Source organism: Sciurus carolinensis, chromosome 12 (assembly GCF_902686445.1).
Source record: "Sciurus carolinensis chromosome 12, mSciCar1.2, whole genome shotgun sequence".
In the NCBI taxonomy this organism is placed as follows: domain Eukaryota; kingdom Metazoa; phylum Chordata; class Mammalia; order Rodentia; family Sciuridae; genus Sciurus; species Sciurus carolinensis.
In genome coordinates this window covers 18,536,224-18,559,316 of record NC_062224.1, presented here as the reverse complement: position 1 = coordinate 18,559,316, position 23,093 = coordinate 18,536,224, and the positions used below count along the sequence as shown (strand labels likewise).

At 40.5% G+C, this 23,093-nt stretch overlaps 1 protein-coding gene across 1 annotated transcript in view; it reads right to left on the bottom strand.

Moving 5' to 3' along the window:
* Window positions 1–14,125: 14,125 nt before the first annotated feature.
* The window catches only part of Cdc123 (cell division cycle 123), a 52,059-nt gene continuing 43,091 nt past the window's right edge, over window positions 14,126–23,093 (bottom strand). The window contains exons 11-13 of the mRNA XM_047521402.1: window positions 18,582–18,710; window positions 14,941–15,078; window positions 14,126–14,368 (exon numbers count right to left, since the gene is read on the bottom strand). Of these exons, the coding sequence (XP_047377358.1) occupies window positions 14,342–14,368; window positions 14,941–15,078; window positions 18,582–18,710 (294 nt within the window). The 3' untranslated portion in view covers window positions 14,126–14,341. The remainder of the gene's footprint in view (window positions 14,369–14,940; window positions 15,079–18,581; window positions 18,711–23,093) is intronic.

Below are 23,093 nucleotides of genomic sequence, written 5' to 3'. Positions count from 1 at the left end.
GTATTGAGATTGAACACAGGGACGCTATACCACTGAGCCACATCCCCAGCCCTTTTTATTTTTATTTTGAAACAGGGTCTCCAAAAGTTACCCAGGCTGGCCTGGAACTTGTGACCCTCTTGTCTCAGCCTCCAGTGTATCTGGATTATGGGCATGTGTCACCACACCCAATTTGTCTTTTTATCTGTCTTCAAACACATCTTGTAAATCACCTAAATTCATCTTTGTAAAATCATTACTTTGTGTGTGTGATGCTGGAAGAGAATGCAAGGCCTCACACACGCTAGGCAAGGGCTCTGCCACGGAGCCACAACCCCGGACTTTTCAAGTCAATTTTGTAAGTAGGTATAGAATAACCCCTAATTAAAAAAAAAAAAAAATCATCCATGAATTTATAGAAATCCTTCTAAAACTTATTAGTATTTTTTATACTGGTTCTTTACATAAGAGATTCATGTTTCCAATTTTAGATTTATCCTCTGGTATAGGAAGTAATGCTAACTTTTGGGAGTACAAAAACTTGGAGCTTTCAATAGTGGACTCCTGTTCTAACGTCCCAAGATTTAGTAAGTAAGTTCTGTATTAGTTTTCTATTGCTATGGAACAATGACCACCACACACACACACACCCTGTTTCTGTTTCTCTGGAAAACCCCAACACACTTTTGTCAAATTGGTCTTAACTTTCTTAGAGGTCTAATCTTTCTTTTCCAAGTGACCTGATGAAGACAGGGCCATGTGTTCCCATCATTAAGGTCCCTCATAAGGGCCATGGAAGGTGAAATGGAAAAGAACCAAAGTAAGGCCATTTTGTTCTGACCTGGCTCCACTGTCTGCTTGCTTCTAATGTTTTCTTTGCAGCCTCCTGAAGCTGCGTCTATGTTGACAGTACAGTAGGACCTTCCTGCGTCCCTGACTATGGCCCTGATGACACAGAAAAGTGTAATCAAAACAATTCTCTCATGTAATCAAAATACCTGTCTCAACAGGGTCTTTCTGACCTCCAGTACCTCAGCTGTTCTTGTGAGTTTTGTGGGTTTTGCCTTTATAAACTCTGTACTTCCAAAATTCAGGTGCTGGGAGTTCTTTGAGGCGTTAGTCTGCTCCCAGCCACCGCTTGCCTGCCGTGTTCATTAAAGAATCATTTTTTCCCTTTCAGTTTGGCTCAATATGCATGGTGGTTTGTAATTCCTGTGCACTCCGTAACAAAAGGGACCTGTATAAGTCAAGCTATATGGTAGGTCAATCCACCCTCGTCCTTTAAAATTGTTACACTCAGACTTCAGTGTAGACAATCTTAAAGTGGTTCCTGATTCTCTTTACAGTGGTTCCTGATTCTGTTAGTGAGTGGCATCTGACAGCTTACAGATTGTATGATTTTGGCTCTTTTGGTTAAATTCATAGTTTTAATTTGTCCAGATCTTTATGTATTAATTGCTAGGGCATTAACAAAATACCTCAGATTGGGTGGCTTAAACAAGAGAATTTATTTTCTCACAGTTCTGGAGGCTGGAAGTCCAAGATCAAAGTGTGAGCAGGGCTGGTTTCTGAGGCCTCTGTCCTTGGTTGGCAGATGTGTCTTCTCGCTCTGTTCTGACTCGGCATTGCCGCTGTGCACGGGCAGCCCGGGCATTTCTCTTTATGATCCTTTTACACAGCCAACAGTCACACAGGATTAGGACCCGCCCTAACAGTCTCTTCTTGACCACCTCCTTAAAGCCCCCCTTTCTTAATACAGTCACATGCCGAGGCTCTGGGAATTAGAGCTTCAATGTATGAATGTCATAGGGCTGGAGGTAAAGTTCAGTGTCCCCACAGCATGTGTGAGGCTATGGTACATGAGAGAGAGAGAGACAGAGAGGGAGAGAGAGAGAAGGAGAGAGAGAGAGGACATGAACTTTAAGGGGAAACAATGGGTTGCATAACATTTTATTCTCCACTCACTCACAGTCATCTGGAATATTTTTGGATGTACCTCCACCTAGTTTGTATTTCATTACCTGGAAGAGCTCGCTCATCTTCTAAGCCTTTTATTCCTTCCCTCCAGCTTGTAATGTAAACTAAATACCACAGACAACCACAAAATAAGACAATAAAGTAGACAAATAGCTGCTACTTTGGACAAGGTGGACTTTGGTTCTCTAGAAGTTCAAAGAAGGAAGGGCATTGAAGGTGCGGTGTCTGTAGGGGGTTGGGGCTCAATCGCAGGAGAAATTTAGAGGAATTTGCATGAGGCCGGATATTTAAATAATGGTTCTAAACCTGAGCAAGACACTAGACATACCTGGGGGACTTTTGAAACTTCTGGGTCCCAGAGATTTCAGTTTAATTGTACTGGACAGATCCTTTCAAAAATATATCCACTGATATATTTTTAAAAACTCTCCAGGTGATTAGAATAGACAACTAGGGTGAGAACTGCGGCTTTAAGTGGACAGATGAGGTACAGGAGGACAGTCCAGGTAAGCAGGAAGACATGAGTAGGGCATCAAAGCAAGAATAACATGGTGCATTTGAAGGACCAGAGACTGAGCACCTGGAGCTGAGGGTGCTTCAGAGGTGGTGGAAAGCGAGTTTGAAACAACAGTGGGTTTAGGAATCTGTACATACAGAGGAAAGACGGAAGGAAGCTAGAAACCAGGCGAGCAGGCTCAGCTAGTCAGTTACCACAGACAAGTAAGTTTGAGGGTTTTGACATATGGTGGCACTGGGACAGAAATGCAGAAGTGGCTGGAGAAAACACTGGGGAGGAAGGATTGGCTGGACTTGCTAAGCTGATAAGCTGATCAGTAAATAAATAGGGGAGAATAAGGAAGAGGTCAAGTTGCAAATGATTTTAAGGCTTCAAGGTCAGGGAATACTTTGAACAACAACAAAAAGTTATTGGTGTAGAGAGAATGAATTTGGCCAGCTCATAAGCTCATAAGATTTCAACATTCTTCAGCCAGGACTAACATTTCACTTGCTCACATTTAACTCAAAGTCTAGTTCCTAACAACTGCTCTGTGCACTTTGGCTAGAGTTAAGTGGGGTAAAATCGGCATACCTAAGTAGACGTCCAGATCTGAACCTGAACGTGACAGAAAATAGGCAGAAACACCAGAGAGGCGAGTAGCACGGCTGGGTCCTCTAAGCGGAGGTTCGGGAATCTAGAAAGGGTTGGTTAGCATTTCTGGAACTTCTCCATCCGGCATTCTCGTTCTCCACGGCTCTCACCATGTAATGGACAGTTGTTTCAGTGGTGCATTTGTCCTCTTTTCTAGTAACAGTTCCTCAGTTTTCCTGTGGGGAACTTCCCCTTTCTTAGGGCACACAGTCTTGCTCTGCTCCACACTCACTGGGGTTTCAAGCCTCTATTTGAACACCAGTCCTCAGGCCTTATATTAACCCTCTTCTGCCGAGATCTTCCTGAGGCATAACGCCTTCTGGCTGCCTCCTTCTCTTAATTTCTAGAGAACCGCTGGCCACATTGCTCAAACCAGCAGTCAATTGCTCCTTGATCTAAATGGGGCCAATCCCACCCTCTCTCCTCAACATCTGAATCTTGACACAATAACATCAGTACAGAAGCCAGAATCTCTCTGTAAGGGAGCCCTGTATACCACCCATGGTGTCTGAAGTTTTTCTGTTCTCTTTGTGGCTTACTTGCTCAGCTTTAATTCTCTGAGGTGCCTCTTATCCTTCCAAGATGTTCCTTTTGCTGTGGTAAATCAGTTAGTTCTGTTGCTCACAACTGTATCTTCTTAACTGATTGGCCACATTTCTTCCCATGATTCAAGTTTTCTCAGTTTGGGTTGCATTCTTGCATTCAGAATCCAAGAAGGAGCATCTCATTTCTTGGGGATCTAGTCTCTCCTTTTCTAAGGCTCTTGATTCCAGAAATTCTCAATGTTGATTTCAAAGAAGACAAGTACTTCACAAGCAATGGGGATGGGAAGCAGCCATCTGATATTCTTCTACTGTCTCCTTCTAGCTCATTGATCCTTCTGCAAGGGACAAAACTTTGTCTGTAGTAGCCCTTCCTGTTCCGTTTATTTTTCCAACTATAAATTCCCTTAGGGTTAGGTTAAGAGTATCTGAATATTCGTCTCCAAACCTCCTTTCGTGTGCCTTTACCCAATGTCTTCTTTCTTTGAGTGAACATTGAAAAAAAAAAAAAATGCTCAGGGGGCTGGTACAGAGGTACAGGCCTATAATCCCAGTAACTCGGGAGGCTGATGCAGGAGGATAGCAAGTTAGAGACCAGCCTCAGCAATTTAGTGAAGCCCTGTCTCAAAACGAAATAAAAATAAAAAGGGCTGGAGAAATAGCTGAGTTGTAGAGCGCCCCTTGGTTTGATCCCCAGTACCACAAACATAAATACATAAATAAATAAGTGCAAACTACTAAGGAAGCTGGGGATGTAGCTCAGTGGTGCCTAGCATGCTCAAGACCCTGTCAGGACCACAAAACAAACAAACAAACAAACAAACAAAAATACCCCTTCCCACCATCAGGAAGTATAATACTGTCAGCATTACCAGTACATATACAGGAGGTTCTGCTTCTCTTGAATGTGAGAGAAACAGAAATAAATTCTGGCTTTGGATACTTGGGCTTTCATTGAATGAAGATACACGCCTTTTACCAGACAGAAAACAAATACACCTAAAAGCGATAATGTCACTTGACGTTAATGCAACACTTTTCATCTTTGAGGAGATGTGCAGACATTAAAGAATAAGCTGCCAGTTTTTCCCAGATAAGAATAAAAGCACAACACTGGGTATGATCCTGTCTTATTCCTCAGACCTTCACAACGGGCCCTGCTCATAAACTGTGGCTGAACCAGATGACTTCTTATGAAGGAAAGGAGGGAAAGGCCGTGGGGGCAAGAAAGTGAGAAAGAAGAAAAAGAGAAGACCCGCAACTTGCCGAGTGCGTGTCCTGACTCGGGATGACAACCTGGCGAGACACTTGGCTTGGACCTGGCTCTGCTTCCTATTTCTGACTTTGTGATGTACTGAGGTTCCCAGGGGATGGGGTTGTTGCCATGCATCCCTCCAGCTGTGGCAGAGCATCTTGGGATGACTCTCACGTCATGTTCTGTGCATGCCTTCTTCCTTCTTCCAAATTCAGGGGTCACTGCATTGCAGAGCAAATTAACTTGAATCTAACTTTTGTAAAATGTGTGCATACATACAAATAACTGTGTATCTTATCTCGCCCTCTGCCCCACCTCGACGTCCTTACTTGAGGCTGGGGAGGGAGGTAAATAATGAACCGCACCTCTTAGCCCAGTGTTTTGCTGTGATGGGTGGAAAGAACTCAGTGAGATTAAGGACTGGCTGACGCTTGCTTAAGAAATCATACTATCAAAAGATGAGCCTGTAGCTGCTCAGAGGAACTGCTGACTGAACTTTTTTTTTTAAAAAAATTTAAATTTGTTCTAATTGGCTATACATAACAGTAGAATGCATTTTGACACACTGTACACAAACGAGGCATAACTTCTCACTCCTCTGCTGTGCATGGTGCTGTCACATCAGTAGTGCAGTCAAACATGTATACAGGGTATTAATGTCCATCTCATTCACCGTCCTTCCCACCCCACTGCCCACCCCTCCCCCACTCCCCTCTGCACATTGTTGGCTGAACTCTTAGCAGACAGGCATCTGGAACTCATGCAAAGGCCAGACGTGAAGGTGGGGGCCAAAATCCTTCCACAGCCTCGCACACAGGTCACTGTATTTCAGAATTTAGTTCCCCACAAAGAATTCTCTTGCCCCGATTGTCCCAAGCACAACCAATAACCACATCTGTCCAAATTAGGAACTGAGTGTGATGGAGGAAAGCCCTAAATAAACCCTCTACCTTCACTTGCTCTTAGATGACTTAAAAATCACTCATTCTGGAGCTGGGGTTGTGGCTCAGTGGTAGCGAGCTCGCCTAGCATGTCTGAGGCCTTGGGTTCGATCCTCAGCACCACATAAAAATGAAATAAAGGTATGGTGTCCACCAAAAACTAAAAATATATATTGGGGCTGGGGATATAGCTCAGTTGGTAGAGTGCTTGCTCGCTCACGAGCACCAGGCCCTGGGTGCTCAGCAAATAAATAAATAAAATAAATAAAAATGTATATATTAAAAAAATAAATCACTTGCTCTCACTCTGGAGCTCACACAGCTGGGCAACCACTGGCTTAGCTGCCGGTCACATCACTAGAGATCTACATCACTAGTCCCCCACCAGCCTGGCTGCAGATCCCACCTCTGCTGTGTGGGCTCTGATGATAATGGTCGCCGGGGTTACTCTTCAGGTACCTGAAGGCCACTTCTGCTAAAAACCCCGACTCTTCACTTGGGCCTGCAGACGTCTAATGGGTGACTGGAAATGCTTGGCCTCTCTGCCTTCATGCTGCGTCTGCCTCTTCTGTTGCCTTAACCTTTGGGTCAGAATCTGCTCAGCTCTGTGTGTAGATGGTTGATCACTTGAGAAATGCTTTGTCCAGAACTCTAATAAAAGGTTGACTTGACCTGGACTGCCTAGTCCCTCTCCCTCCTCACTTAAGGCTGAAGACACCTCCCACCTGCCATGACCAGAAACACCAGACCACAAAAGAAACAAAAAGAGGAGGTACCCGAATTACTGTAGAGATCTTTCCAAAAAAGACCAATATTCCTCCCCTTTACCAGTCTGTCTCTCCCTCATTAATCCTGTGTGCATCTGTGTCTGTAATCTCTCAACCCCCTGAAGTAGAGAAGCCGGATTTGTGAACAAAGCTTCCTCTTCTCTGTTCTTTGGTCACTAAATAAAGACTTTCTTCTCCTGTCACCCTGGGACTTTTGTCCATTACAATACAAAGTGCAAGTCCTTTAACACTTCCTCACTTCTGAGTCGTGCCTGTGTCTCTGGAGCTGAGTGGCATGAAAGAAAAATGGTTAAACAAATCACACTTAGAACTGATCACGTGGATGGCTATCTGCACCATGGAACATAATGGAGGATTTGTTTTTATATTCTAGAATTCTTTTCTCATAAGCTCAATACATTTTATTAAGTCAACTTCTAATTTATAAAATTTCACTGTCAACATCTTATAAAACCAGCTATTTATGAATCAAAGTCCATCTTCATGTGCTGCTACTTGGCTACCTCGTGTGTCCACATCTTTTCTTAGACATTCTTCACATGTGGCTGTGTCCCTGCTGTTTGACCATCAGATTATAAACCTCCTCAGGGTCAAGGGCTACTGCCTCTTACTAGTCCAGGACTTTCAAAAACTTAAACTAAGGGAATCAAAGAATCAGTAAAAGGAGAAATCAAAGGAAACAAATGTAGCAACCTAACGTTCAAAAACAAGTTGGCAATTCCAAAATATGTCACTGCTCCTGATGCTCCTACCCAGCCACCACATCACCGCATCATGATCACACCCCAGGGTGGAGGAGAGCAAGAGACAAGAGTATCCACCCCGATGGCAATAAGCTTTCGCAGTTTCAGGGGGCTGGGGTTGTGGCTCAGTGGTAGAGCGCTCGCCTAGCCTGTGTGAGGTACTGGGTTTGATCCTCAGCACCACATAAAAATAAATAAACTAATTACATAAAGGTATAAAAAGAAAAGCTTTTACATTTTCAATTGCTTTTTCAGGTTCGTCCCTGTTTTCCTCAAAATACAATGAGAGGTCAGCGATTCGTTGAGTCAGAGTGCAATCAGACTAAGGATACAAGGGTGGAAGGGACCCCATGAAGCCAATAGCTTGACTGGGGCACCTGATGTAGCGCGCAGGGAGCTGTGAGCACTGTCACTAAACTGCAGGACCAGGATGACAGAGACGTGCCCATGGAGTGTAGGACAGGGTGCGCACTCTGGGGCTGCCTCCAGGAAGGCCAAGTGCAACTAGAATGGACCAACCCACTCACTGAAGGGGAAACGGGTGGGCGGAGACTTGAAGGGTGAAAGGCAATGACTCTCGGGATGGAATAACCGAAGTCCATCTTAGATGCCACAGGGAGATTCCAAGTCTTCCTACTTTGTTCTTCACTCTTCATCTGAGTTCTATGGTCCCTGAAATTGCAGGTAAAGTTGTTCTGAGGAAAGCCAGCCCCTTCACCAGATGCTCAAAGTCTCCTTTTCTCCTCAAAATAGTAAGAATCACCGTCTTTTATCTTCGCGCTACTCTTTTATACAGTTTCCCAGTGACTGTATATATGTTATGAATGGGTGATCAGCTTCCCAGCTTTTCTTGTTCCAAAATCGCTGTTGACATTTTTGTACATAGTTCTTTTGAGAAAGGGGGAAGGTGGAGCTGGCCACTTGCAACTAGGAGAAATTCAGTTTAAGTCACTGCTTGATTAAAAATCCTGAAATAAGTAGTGAGATTATCCCACCTAAGAACTCCACATATTTATAGCATGGTCTCAAATAGGCAAGAAAATCAGTGATACAGAAAACACAATTTTCATCATTTTGAGCTCACACTGAGGTTTGAACAAAATCAAACAATGATCTATGAGTGAATCTCAAAATTATTCCATTGCTAAACATTAACACATTTTGTTGTATGAAGAGAGAATTGTACTTCACACATAAAAAATCAGAACAGTTCAAATTCACATTAAACATCTTCATGAGGGCTTTTGACAAATTAAAAGATTATGGGAACATTGTCAGAATCAAAATGGAGTCGCTTGTGTCAACCTTAATCACGACAAAAACGTAAGGCTGGGAGGTCTGAAGGCGGGGTTCTCACGAGAGCCTGACTACAGTGATCATCATAGGGGCGCCAGAACCTGACCTTGTACAAGGCCTCTGCAACCTCACACAGGAACACTTCCGCAAGGACATCCGCCAGCAATGATCTCTCACCCTGGACCACTGCCACCCTCGTCACTGATCCCTGTGGCCGAGGGCTGTCATTTCAAATTATGTTAAGTAATTCTCCTCATTTTGCCTTTAAAAATGTCCTACCTTGAACACCGTTTCCCAGGGCATGAACCTTCCCACTGCTACACTGGCTCTTCCCACATACGTACATGCCTTTCTTTGGAGAATCTCTTCCTGATAGTTACTGAGGTTGACGATTCTACTCACAACATGGAAGAACAACAGTTTTTGTCATCTTATTCAGTTTCTTAATGGTATCCCACATAGTTGAACATGAAGACATCCTCTGGTTTTCTTTCTCAATTTACCTTGCCCTGTCCCTCGAACTCCTACTATTCTTTTTCTTTCTTTCTTTTTCTTATCCAAGATCTTTCCTAACTGGTTCCTTTTATTTAATCTTTCCCATCTTTAAGAAAATGACATAGAACAGCTAGTTCTAATCAGAAACCTTAGTATTAGTCCTGATTCCTCGTCCTTTGCATCATATGTCTTAGCTCATTTTCTGTGGTTATAACTGAATGCCCAAGTATTTATTATTAAATTAAAAAAAAAAAAAAGGTTTGTTTGAGCTTATTGTTCTGAAGCCTAGGAAGTTCAAGATAAAGTGGAGATATCTCATAAAGACCTCATGCTCCATCATAACACGGTGGAAAAAGGGATGGACAAGCTGGAGCACATGGAATAGAGACAGTGAACAGAGCTGACCTGCTTTATAAAAACCCATTCTCTAAGAACTAATCCATTCAAGTGAGAAATACTCTAGTCCCTTGAGAAAGATATCCATCCCTCTCAAGGGCCCATCTTTCAACACTGTCACATTGGAATCAAGTTTCAGTATGAGTTTTGGTGGGGACAAACCACATCCAAGCCACAGCACCCAATATCCTGTCACCATCCCTGTCAACTCTATCTCCAGTCTCTCCCCCGCACTCATCACAACTGCCATCACTATAGTGAAAGCCACCATTATCACTGCCCAACCCATTGCTCTGCTTTCCAAGTAGAAACCAGAATCACATTATAAAAACATAAATCAGATTACATCTCTCCTTTATTTAGCCCTCCCATGGCTCCTTGTAACACTGTAGGATGAAATCCCAGCACAGGACACTGGGCAAATGGCCTGGTGTGACCAGAGCCCTGCCCCTTTCTTCCCTCACTTACTGCAGCTTCCTCTGAGTCGCTGCAACTCTGCCCAGGGCCTTTTTCTCCTTGGGGCTGTCATCTCTATGGAGTACAAGCCCCTCTTCCTGTGGCTGGTTTTTCATTCTCAGCTTAACTGCTGCCTCCCCACAAGTTCCTCCTGTCCTCAAGGTAGACAGACGTCTGCACCTCTCTTCTCTAGTATTCCCTGTTTGTCACAATTCCTACTATTTACTTGTTTTCATTGTTGGATGAAGCTGGGAACACTCAGGAGGCACACGCAGCCCTGAGGTGCTGGGTCAGTAAATAAATACTGGCTGAATGAATGAGCAGCTGTGACAGCACACGTACCAGCTCGGTTAGTTTTTTGAAGTCTTTATGTATTTAGAAATGTGTGTATGCATGTGTGCACGCCGGGGACAGCCAGCACCCAGCACCTCATGCATGCTAAGTATGCACTTTACTTCTGTGCTACATTCCAGTCCCTATGAGGTTTTAATTTTAGATTTCCTTGATTAAAAAATGCACACATACAAATGCATTTTCTTTGGGAAACAAAGGCCAGCCATTGCCCAACCCCATAATAAAGTTTGTAGCTATTTTTTCAACTACTTTTTCTTTTGCTACTGTCTTATATTAGTATTTCTCAAGCCTCTTAATGTGTGAACATAATATACCTGCACTGTGCATGGGTGGTTAGTTTAGAAACATGAAACTGCATTAGTCTTCCCAAGACAGATATTTCACTTAATGTCTTTTTTTATTGGTTCTTTTTAATTATACATGACAATAGAATCCATTTTGACAGAATTACAAAAGTATGGAATATATCTTGTTGTAATTCAGTCCCCCCAGCGATTCTTCCCCTCCTCTCCCCTCTCCCACACTCCCTGCGCCCTTCTCTCTTCTGATCTTTCTGCCATTTACCCATAGTTATTTTTTTAAATTAATTTCTTGTGGATGTGCACGATGTCGAGATTTACTGTGGTATATTCATATGTGTATAGGAAAGTTATGTCAAATTCATTCCGTCTTTCCTTTTCCCATCCCTCTTCTCGTCCCTTCATTCCCCTTTGTCTAATTCACTGAACTTTTTATTAAAATCCCCTCCCACCCCTTATTGTGTGTTAGCTTCCACATATCAGAGAAAACATTCAACCTTTGGTATTTCAGGATTGGCTTATTTCACTTAACATGCTAGTCTCCAGATCCATCTACTTAACAGCAATTTTCAAAGTCATTCTTTAAGGCTGAGTAGTATTCCATTGTGTGTGTGTGTGTGTGTGTGTGTGTGTGTGTATGTGTGTGTGTATACCATATGGTATATATACACACACATACACACACACACACACACACACACACACACACATTTTCTTTATCCATTCATCTGTTGAAGGGCACCTAGGTTGGCTACATAGCTTAGCGACTGTCTTCACTTAATTTCTCTGTACTTAATACCTCCTTCTTTCTTTGATTCCTTTACTCATGGAAATATGCAATAAATTTGTACTTACACTCATTTTTAAAATAATGTTTTTGAAAATTCTATTAAAATAAGAATTGGTTCTGATTAAAACTTATCTATAAAAAAAAATTAGACTAGAAACCCTTAGAGAAAAACATTAGACCAGAAGTTCTCTTTTGGCCCCCATTCTGCTATAACCAAGGTTTTGAACAAGTCTTAATACCTCTGGGTAGCAGTTTTCTCATTAAAAAAAAAAAAAAAAAAAAAAAAAAGCACAGGAAAAGAGGAATTGGCAGGTGAGGAGGGAGAGGAAATGGCTGAATGATCTCTGAAGTCCCTTACCACTCAAAATTCTCTTGGTTCCGTTAAAAGGAGTTTGCCCTTAATACAGAGATATGCAAAGCAGAATGAGAACACCGACGACCATGTGATGGGCGCTTACTGTTGTCAGGTACTGTATCAAAAGCTCTGCATGGGCTATCTCATTTAACAAAAGCACGACCTCGTGAGTATTAATCTCCCACTTAGTAGGTAAGAAAACTTGAAGCTGAAAACTGAAGCCAATAAACTCGGTCACGTATGGTTAATGGACATAATCCCCTCAGTCACTAAAAAGAGAAATGGTTGAGTGGAAAAACTTACGAACTCCTAAGATAAGATCAAAATGAGACTTTGAGACTAGAACTTCGGCCAAGCCTGCTGCATTCAGGAGGCCCACATGGCATGCCACCACCTGCAGCGCACAGTTAACACGTTCTACCTTCAAAGTCAACAGCACTGTTTTCTCTTCAGAAGGCAGGATTCCAGGAATCACATATTCATTCATTTTCTAGATTCAAGCCCAAACCCAACACTTCAAAGAGAACGATTAATACCGATAAAATTAGAAGACCATTCAAAACTAATCTTCAGGCAGGCAGAAATGAAATTTGAATTTAGAGGAGTATTTCCTGCATATTGTTCTAATGTAATTATTAACTTAATACTAACATCAGGATCATCAACTAAATTTAAATTGACTGAGGAAACAATGTACCAAAAACACAGTTTTAAAGTACGGAGAGAGTTGAGCTCCAAAATTTTCTCAAGAAAATTAATGCAGAAGTTTAATGAGTTTATATTAAGAAATGTACCATTTATTAATTATCTGCCAGATTTTGCTTAAGTCTTTTTATTCTATGTAGTCTGAATGTTTACCAGTGACATCAATTGCATTTACAATTGTTGTTCTCACTCTGGTAAAGTACCATCTTGACAAAGTCAGCTCTCACAGCTAAAATTAAATCGATTCATGATAGTAATTCCTTTTGCCATGGATTAATGCCCATGAGCAGTTTAAAAATACAGAAATATTTTTGAAGTACCTATATCCTAAACATCTGGTCTCTGAAAGGCATTTGATATACTAAATCCAAAGATCAAGTGTTAAGTACAAAAAACTATGGTTTGAGATAACTCAAAAAGAAACTATTTTTCATCTTTACATATAATTTGTCTTAAATGCACAGAAAGAGGAAACTGCTCCACTTTTGTCTGTCTTCCTATAGACAGCAGCAAAACTGTTTTTTTCCAAACCTGAGGATGGAACCCTGGGCCTCACCACACGAGGCAAGCAAACTACCACTGAGCAATAGCCCTACCAAGTCTATTTATGTTCTGACGCATTGAGAAACGCACCTGCAATGAGTACAGTAGTCCTTGATAGGACATTAGATAGAAACCCTGCAAGACTGAAATGTCGATATTCTTCACATTCTCTTAGCAGACAGTAAGTCCTCAGTAAAGTAGATATTATTGATATTATCATCATCATTATTTAGAGTACTGGAGAATAATTACTAAAATGGTAACCTAAAAAAAAAAAAAAGACTCTACCTCCCCTAAAATTCCAATATATTTTTTCAGATAGCCAAAATTATAATTAAATCTGTGGTAGTTTTACCAATACATCTTAGGGTAGCTGTAACATACTGAAAATCTAATGGTTATTTAGTAGTTTGAGAAGTCTCTACTCTTGTAGCTATACCCAAACTGAAGTTAAACTCAAAGGAAAATTATATGAAATTCCTCAAGTTTGAAAAAATATTTTCTATTGTACTATAAGGTTCTATTTTTTATTTTTACTTTTTTGCAGTACTGGGTATTGAACCCAAGGGTGCTCTGCCACTGACCTACATCCCCAGCCTTTTTTATTTTATTTTGAGACAGGGTTTTGATAAGTTGTGAAGGGTCTTGCTAAAAGTTGCCCACGGCTGGTCTTGAACTTGGTGATCCTCCTGCCTCAACCTCCCAAGTCACTGGGATTACAAGCATAGGCCACTGCACCTGGCTGAGATTATATTTTTTAAATGGAAAGTAATGATTAAGAAATAATCCATTCCTATATAATAAACATAACTGTGTCCATCTTCTTAACAGGTATGAAAGTAGCAGCACAAGCCCAGCACAGTGGCACATGCCTAAAATCCCAGAGACTCAGCAGGTTGAAGCAGGAGTATCACAAGGTCAGCCTGATAACAGAGACCCCCATCTCATTAAAAAAAAAAAAAAAAAAAAAGAGGCAGCATAAGAAATACAGATAAATCTAAATAGACCATGCCAGAAGAATAAAGAATTTCATAGAAAGTTACTTTATTATCAGAACAGTATGGTTTCCTATGTTTAAGATTTATTTATTATGTTATTTTTACAAATAGCAAAGTTCCTCCATTTCTCTCCAGGTGAATATACATGAATATAAAAAGCTGCCAATTTCCACATTGCCCACTCCTGCCCCACCCTTTAGGGTCACTGGGAAGTTGTGGCCTTTGAGCAGCCTCCTGAATAGACATGGATTCCTCTTTAACTTGGTCTTGAACTAGCTCTCAGTCATCCTCTTGCTGATTTCTTTTCTGTCAAAGGAAACCAAGAATACACTGAAAAATCATATTCTTCTGATTGGGATATTTCCTCAGCCAAGATCATTGTTTCTGTCAGCAAGTCTAATTTTCCAAAGGTCTTAACAAAAACTGTCATTGAAATTTTTCACAGAAAAATATGCTTTAACTAATTCAATAAGCTAGTTTGTCACTCTCCCTCCTCGGTTAACTGTCCTCTTCTTTTTCTTTCCTATGTATACATACTCCCATACGGAAACAAACTTGGAAATACAAATATTCCCCCTTGAGTATCCACAGCACACACATCTTGTAACCCTGTGACAACATACATACTTTACAGTTAGAAGTATTATGACATACTTTACAATTAGAAGTATTATGAACATTTTTCAAAAAGTATGCATACCATGAAAACATTTTCTATCATTCTAATAAATCATTCCTTCACTCATATTTCATTGCAAAATGATCTAATTTAGAAATTCTGATCCTTATATTGATAATCATCAAATTAAAGCCCATGTGAAAAGATGAACAGCAAAATAAATGCATATACTTTACCAAAATAAAAACATATACTTTACCAGCTTAAGAAAATCTATTAGTTTGTGAGCATCTTCCCCAGTGGAGAGGTCTACAAAGTCCTTGGGCAATCGGTAGCTCAGATAGGGGCTTGGCTGTACTGTAACTTCACTGTTTGTGCAACGAAAAGCTGGAGAATCCTTTATGAAGAAAAAATTTTAAAAAGGAAAGTCTGTATTATCTATTCTCCAAATTAGAAATGGCTAGCACATAAATTTTAATTTCATGTTCTCTACTAGATAAGAAAGAAAATAAGATTCTAAAGTAGAAGAAAGCATCAAGATTCTAAAATAATTACACATATTCACTAGAAAATAAATAAGGTATCTGAAAACAGTGTCTGATGGAGCACTAGGCCCCTCCCTAAATACTATCAGAGTGTACCCTCTGTATGCTGCAGTAGATTATAGATCTCTTGATTCCTCATGGGCCAAGACCTATAGTCAGTCATCTCTGGCCTCAAACAATCTCATATAGACCAGAATACTTATAAATATTATTTCCTATAGGTGCACAGTTAGGAAGTACTATTTTAGAGAATAATTAATAATGAGGACAAATAAGTTTGAATTTCATGTCACTTTTTTACTCACCTTAGATCATTGGACTTATTTGTATATCTCTCATCGACTATGTAAAAAATCAAGTATCATACTTAAAAAATCCTCATATGCATTTCTTACTGTACTTGCTTAGAGTCTTGCATATAATATTTACATGCTGTCTCATACCAAAAATATTTCAGAGACAGGAGGCCTTGGGTTTGGCTTCTTGATGGCATATACCTAGGTGGGGATTAATGGTTTCCAGCAGATGAGGACAAGTTGGGAATGTGAGGGGATCAGAACCATGGAGCCCTAGCCGTATCTTAAGACAGACAGATCAATCAGCTGGCAGCTAAAACATTTACTATGTGCTAGACTTGTTCTAGGTATAGGAAACAAACTGGTAAACAAGATTGGAAGACAGATAAGAGAAAGCAAACAAATTATCAAGACCATTGAGATAATAAAAAGTGCTATGGAAACCAAGAACCAGGGTGATGTACTAAGAGGATAACAACTGGTCTACTTTAGAGGAGTGGTCAGGAAGGAGCTTGCTGAGAAGTGGACAGGGTGGTAAAAGCAGCCTTGTGAGTCTGGGAGCAGAGCAGGCTTTGGAGGCAGTGGAAACAACTAGTGCAAAGACCTCAACCCAAAGTAGGGTTTTGTGGCTCTGCTCTGCAGAACAGAGGGAAGACCAGGTCTCTTTGGACTGAACATGACAAAGACCGAGGAAGAGGAGAGAATCTGGGAGGAGCCAGGAATCACTTGCTGCTTCCATTTTTGTCAACCCTTAATCTCTACCATTCAGAAGAAATAAATAAAAAATTCGGATCAGAGTTAATCTTACACAATTATTGTCTGTATCCAATAACAGTGACCCTCATACTTAAAAATAACACCTGTGACTCAACCACTAAGCCACATCCCCAGCCCTTTAAAAATTTTTTTATTTTGATACAGCATCTTGCTAAGTTGCTTAGGGCCTTACTGAGTTGCCGAGGCTGGCTTTGAACTTGCAAGTCTCCTGTCTCAGCCAACTGGGTTGCTGGAATTATAGGCATGTGCCACTGTGCCTGACCAAACTCCTTCATTTTTAAATGGTCAACATTAATAGTACCTGACATTGTGGTAAGTCCTGCAGATGCATCGAGAATAGAAGAGACACTATCCCTATTCTCAGAAACTTAGAGTCTAATGTAAGACATGGGCAAATCAATAAGCAATTTCAACAGTATGGCAAAATTCCAAATATGGAACTGACTCAGAGCCAGAGAAACGGTCAAAGAGGGTCCAGGACAGAGTAATGATGAAAGGAAATGTTGGACAGATGGGCAAAAGATTTTCCAGTGAAGGTGCAGAAGCAACCAAAAAAGCAGAAAGAGATGGAGGAGGACAGCATGTGGTCCAGAAGCCAGGGAAAAAGCAGTGTGAGAACAAGGCAGAGGGCACTGTGTTAGTACTGTCACATCGTTCAGGAAGAGAAGGACAGCAATTCCCAACAAACTACTAAGGCCCCTTCCGGTAAAAGTTCTGCTGATAGGGCAGAAGCTACTGAAAGAGGGCTGAGGAGTGTGGACACCAACAGGTGACAGGGGGACCAGCATCCAAGGAACCCTGCTGTGCAGATACATAACCACTGAGTGGGCTAAGAAGAGCAAGTTCTGGGGCAGCGGGAGGGCAACTGGTGTGTTCCTACCCATGCAAAAGTGCATGTGCATATTCATACCAAAAAAAGCCCAGGAAACACTTGCTGAAGTGGTGAGGATGGCGGCCTCCAACGCAGGATTCCAATTCCTGCCTCTAATTCGGTTTTCTTAAATGATTATGTAACACTTCAACTATATTTTTAAAAGATATACAATGTTCACTAGATAATACTAAATTATACTACTGGCTGCTTCAAACTTGCAATTCTCCTGCCTCAGCTTCCCAAGTTGCTGGGATTATAGGCCCCTGCCACTGTACCCAGCTATATGTATGTGTTTAAAAGAAAATTATAAACTCATCTATAATCCTACCACCTGAGAACCACTGTTTATATTCTGGCATATAACATGCATATACACATATACATAAACCTTTTTAAGGTCTCCAGACTTGGCAATTTAGTGAGGCTCTGTCTCAAAAACAAACAAACAAAAAAAACACACGTTACTTTTATATGCATAAAAAAGCAATACGAAATTGTTGTTTAAAGAATATAGCTGTGAAGGTGGGAGAAAGGAGAGACTGGCTGGGTGAGCAGATATGGCTGAAGAAAGCTCCTTTTTTTTTTTTTTTTTTTTTTTTAAGGTGGGAGATATCTGAACATGGCTAGATCCTGAAGGACAAGAGTTGGCAGAGAGAAACTGAAAAAATAGCACAAGAGATGGGGGTGCTGAGCTGAGCAGACAAAAAGTTCAGACTTGGAGGGGGGCAGGTAAGTTGTAGGTCTGATGACAATTCAACCAGGTGAATTCTCCTGAGTTGGTTCTCTTTTCCTACAAAGAAAGTGAAATGACGTGCCCAGAGGAAGGAGAGGAGAGACAGATGGGAGACCTGAGGAGCAGAGAGAAGGTGCGGTCTACCCCCTGAGGACCACGGAAGAGTAAGCTGACCAGGGGGACTCATAAAGCTGGAGGCCATGAGTGAGAAAGGCGCTGCTTTGCAGGAGCACAGGGGCGAGCGTGCGCCATCAGCTTTCGGCAGCTGGGCTCAGGTCGGAGGGAACAGATGCGTCAAGATTCTTCAGGTGGGCATAGAAGAGAGCTAAGGAAGAGAAAAGGAACTAGAAAAATATGCATCAGATGATCATTATCTCTTTAAAGTTAAATGCACAAGGGGCCGAGTATAGTTCAGTGGTGAGCACTTGCCTTAGCAGACACAAGGCCTTGGGTTTGATCCCCAGGATGGCAAAAAAGAAACAGTTACATGAATGATCACAATGTACACCTTTCTTTGATCATCTCCATGAACAAGTAACTACTGGTAAATCTCTGCTATAATCTGCACTTCCCAAAGGTCCAAGTCACTGACATGCCATGTGTCTAAAGAGTAAGTGAGTTATTATTCAGTGGATTAAAAAGGTTGTCTTCATATCTTAAAAAACAAAGTCTTACCTGCTCCTGAGCATCTCCTTCACTAAAATCACCTTTTAAGTTTTTCCCAGATATCAGTTCTTCCCAAGTAAACAGCAGTGAATCTGTGACTTCACCAAATGGATTGAAGTCAATTAGCCACACCTTCCCCTGTAGTACGGACAAAAGATAAATAAGTATAAAATACTGTCTTATTAGAAAGGTATTTTTTATTTTATTTTATCAAAGACAATCTTACAAATCTTATAACTTATTTCAAAGGATATAAGTGCTCTAGGTCCCATCTGAGAGAAAGGGCCACTTGTCTCAATAAAGTAAACAGAGATCTAAAGGAAAGGTTGCCTGTGACTGCAAAGACAAGGGACTCAGGAAGGGCCTGATGGAGACCTATCTTCCAATTCCTGCCTCAAGTCACATTAGAATCTTAAGTCAAAAATCCAAGCAGGAGGACTGAGGTTGTGGCTCAATGGTAGAGTGCTTGCCTTGCATGTGTGAGGCACTGGGTTTGATTCTCAGCAGCACAGATAAATAAATGAATTTTTTTTAAAAAAAGGTCCTTCAACATCTAAAAAAAAAGAAAAAACCCCAGAAGCTCTATTTAAATAATTAAAAAAAAAAAAAAATCCAAAGCAGATCTCACAAAAAAGTTCACTTTCCATACATGGTATGAATAAAATGCTTTCTGGGGTGTCTTTAATGCCACTGTGAGGAGGCAGGCAGGAGCTGGTGGTGGCTCCCAGAGCACCTAAAAGGTGGGGGCAACTGCTATGAGTGAATTTAAAAGAAAATACTAAAGGAAGTACGGATATACTGCTTTCTTTAAAAGTTAACAGAGTATTTGTTTCTAAGTGTGACAAAGCTTGACAGCATATGAAAAGAGATTAAAAAACACATGAACCTTTGAAAGAAAAAGGAGAAATTCTCCTATTTTGAGAATATAGTGAGCAATCTGGTAGAAAAGAGACTCAGGGAAAGAGCACCTGACTGGCTGAACTGCCTGGGCCAGCGTCAGGTGCATGTGAGTGGAAGCTGGCCAGCTCTGAGCTCACAGGGGGAAAGCGGGCAACCCTGCCCAGAAACCAGGCCCACTAAGATAAGGGTTGCAGGATGGATAACCACGTCCTTGAAGTTTTTAATCTTGCTACTCTTGGTTTTCTCACTGGCACATTCATATATTTGCACTGTTTTCATGCTAATAATAACTAGTTTTTGTCTATAAATGTGCAGCTGTTACACCTTGACCAGATATGTGTGTATAAAATCAGACACACCTAAGGAGTGAGACTGCTGAGCCAGCATTACCTCTCAGTTTCTCACCCGGATTAAAGCAAAATTATAAGAAAGATGAGACAGCTCACTAGCACTTGCTTCAAATGTCAGAAACCTCTAGTGAGTGACACAGAAAAACTATAAGAAATTTTTGCCACATGTCACATGGGTAAAGTTCTGATTTTATATAATCCCCAGGGGAAATCCTGCAGATTATCTTGCTGCTTGAGTTGTTTGCTCACTTCAGTTCAACACCCACTTCTACATTCTTGGACATGTGAAATAATATCAGCTATCAATCAACATCTTGACATGATGTCAGCTTGTTTTGGCGCACCATTACTGATATACTTTTTACTATACAGTATTTTAACAAAATGGATATTTTCTGATATTTTCTAACCTCCAAACCCTCTCTACTGGATTTTTTTTTTTTTTTTTTTGTGCAAGGGATAGAACCCAGAACCTTGTGCAGGCAAGGCAAGTGCTCTATCATTAAGCCACAATCCCCAGTTCCTCTATTTGACTTTTATAACAAATAAAACCACCTAATTATTAAAAGGAACAAAACCCCACTACTGCATCTGTTAGTACAGGAATTGAGCTTTATGAACTAACATATGCCACACCACAAAAAACAAAACTGAGAAACAAACCACCACTGTTAGCTGGCAGGGTTTGCTCTAGAATTCAGAAGCCAATCCTCTAGTGCAAAATAATAAAATCAAACTGGCTGTAGTCAGGCATGAAACTATAAGGATTAGGTTTTATAGTGGTGACATGTTTTTCATCAATATCTGAGGCATAAGACATCCTGATAAAATAATTCTATTTCAGTAATTCTGATAAGAGCAGTCATACTAGTGTTCTTAGTACCAACAAATGACCACTGACCCAACTCAATATCTGTGAACCAGACACTGTGCTAGACACTGAGTTATAAAGATCAATATTACACAGGATCTATTCCTTCAACGAGCTCAGCCTAGATCAAGATCCCAGCCCCTCCTGCCAAAAAAAAAAACCCCCATGAAAACCATCCAATGGTTACAATACAGGGGTTATTGCTCTGACAGGGGCAAGAACAGGGTATTGTGAGACCACAGAGGAGCATAGGAGAGCCTGTCTAGAAACACTTTCCCAGGCAACTTGGGATTTAAAGAATAATTGTGATGAAGATCTGGGAAGAGAGGAGAGGATGGAAGGAAAAGCAGATCATTTAAGAGGAAAACAACAAGGACAATAAAACTAACACATGCAAAGGCTACAGGAGGGTAAGCCATTCTGGGAACAGATTATTTTGGCTAAGAATGTAAAACACCTGTGAGCTCCATAAATGTGGGGGGCTAAGTTAACTCTAAAAGCATTCTGCTCCAAGCTAGATGAAATTCAGGTTAAAATTATCCCTTTACATGTACAGGTGTGATTATGACAAAGGGGACTCCCCAGGAACTAGAAGCCAAGAACACTGTATAAACAGCTGCTGGCACCCTTGGGACAGCTTTCCCCCTAGGAACCCGGGACACAGGTGTTAGTAGCACACAGGTCGATGAGACTGCCATGATGAAGGGACTAAGGACCTGGAAGTGATCTCGGAGGGCTGTGACCTGTAAAGAGAGCATAAGAAAAAAATGCTAATGATGGGAAGAGGAAGTAATGACGTCTTTCTCTGGTGAGGTTTTAGGGATCATAGGAGAAGCAAATGAAAAATTCAAACTTTAGGATCTTCGGGATGCTCACCAATAAAAAAAAACAAGCTCACTGAAGAGTTGTAAAGTCAAAAGGAAACAACATGGATGAGAGTCTGCAAATATAATAGGGATTAATCATCAACCTGAGGGACAATAAAGACACTGGTGTTAGGACAACTTGGCAAAAATCTAGAAAGAGACAGAGCTGGATTGATATTGCATACCAAACAGAGAAATCCCAAATAGATCAAAGGTTTAAATGTAAAACAAGAAATCACAAAAGAACTAGACAAAAAATTTCTTTTTTAAATTTTTGGCTAAAGTTCAGAAATCATAAAATAAATGAACAACATATTTAATCATATTCATGGCAAAAAACTAATAACAAACTGTAATGATCACAAAGGCCTAATAGTTTAAGGAAAAGTCTTATAGTTTAAGGAAAATAAAAAAGACAAATAGGAAAAACCACGAAGCGATAATTCTCACAAAAGACCCTTAAGTTTATAAAAAAATACACTTCATTCCTATTCAATAAGAAAAAGAAATTGAAATTATACTGAAATATCATTTTTAATAACCCAACTCAAAAAGTTCTAAAAAGTTGGATTTCCCAAGCTCTAAAGAAACATAGGTTCTGTCATAAATTCTGGGTGGGGTTTTGTTTAATATTTCTATGAAAGGTAAAACTAGAATCTATTAAAATTAAAATAATCTAGCCTTTTGAGTCAATATCTCACTTCACGGAATTTATACTCGTAGATAAATATGCACATATATGATATAAGGTGTATAGGGCTATTCACCACAGTATAGTTCATGAAAGATTAGAAACAACCTGTGTTGTCCTATGCATTCATCAATGGTTAAACACACTATACTGTATATTCAAAAACTGAAATACTATGACACTGGAAGAAAATGGCAGGGCTGGGGAGTGCAGCTCAGTGGTGAAGCATGTGCCTAGTACTCATGAGGCCCTGGGTTTGATCCTCAGATTTGCAAAAAATAAAAACGAAAAAACTGGAAAGCTCTCCAAGAGACAGTTTCTTTAAAACGTTAAGAAAGCAAGGTGCAAACTGTATACCATATATTGATTTGATTTTAAACAATGTGAATGTATTATCAATTAAAAATTTAAAATAGTACAGGGCTGGGTGCAGGGAGGGTCATGAGGGAGGTGACTGAGCACTTCTGCATCTTCACACTTGTGCTGGTTACACAAGTGGATGTTTGTCAAGACAAACTCTACAGTAAAATGGGTGAATTTCAGTCTATATAAATTATTTCTCAAAAGTATGACCCTTGGGCTGGGCAGATAGCTCAGTTGGTAGAGTGCTTGCCTTGTAAGCACAAGGCCCTGGGTTCAATCCCCAGCACAGCAAAAAAAAAAAAAAAAAAAAAAAAAAAAAAAAAAGTATGACCCCTCAAAAATCAGGAGTTTTAAGTGATTGAAAATATAAAAGGAATAAATTTGAAAAATAATTAACTAGAACCCACAGAAACATAGCTGATAAAACTGAATGGGTAGTCAATCAAACATATCAGATTAGACAAAGCTCAAAGAGAACTG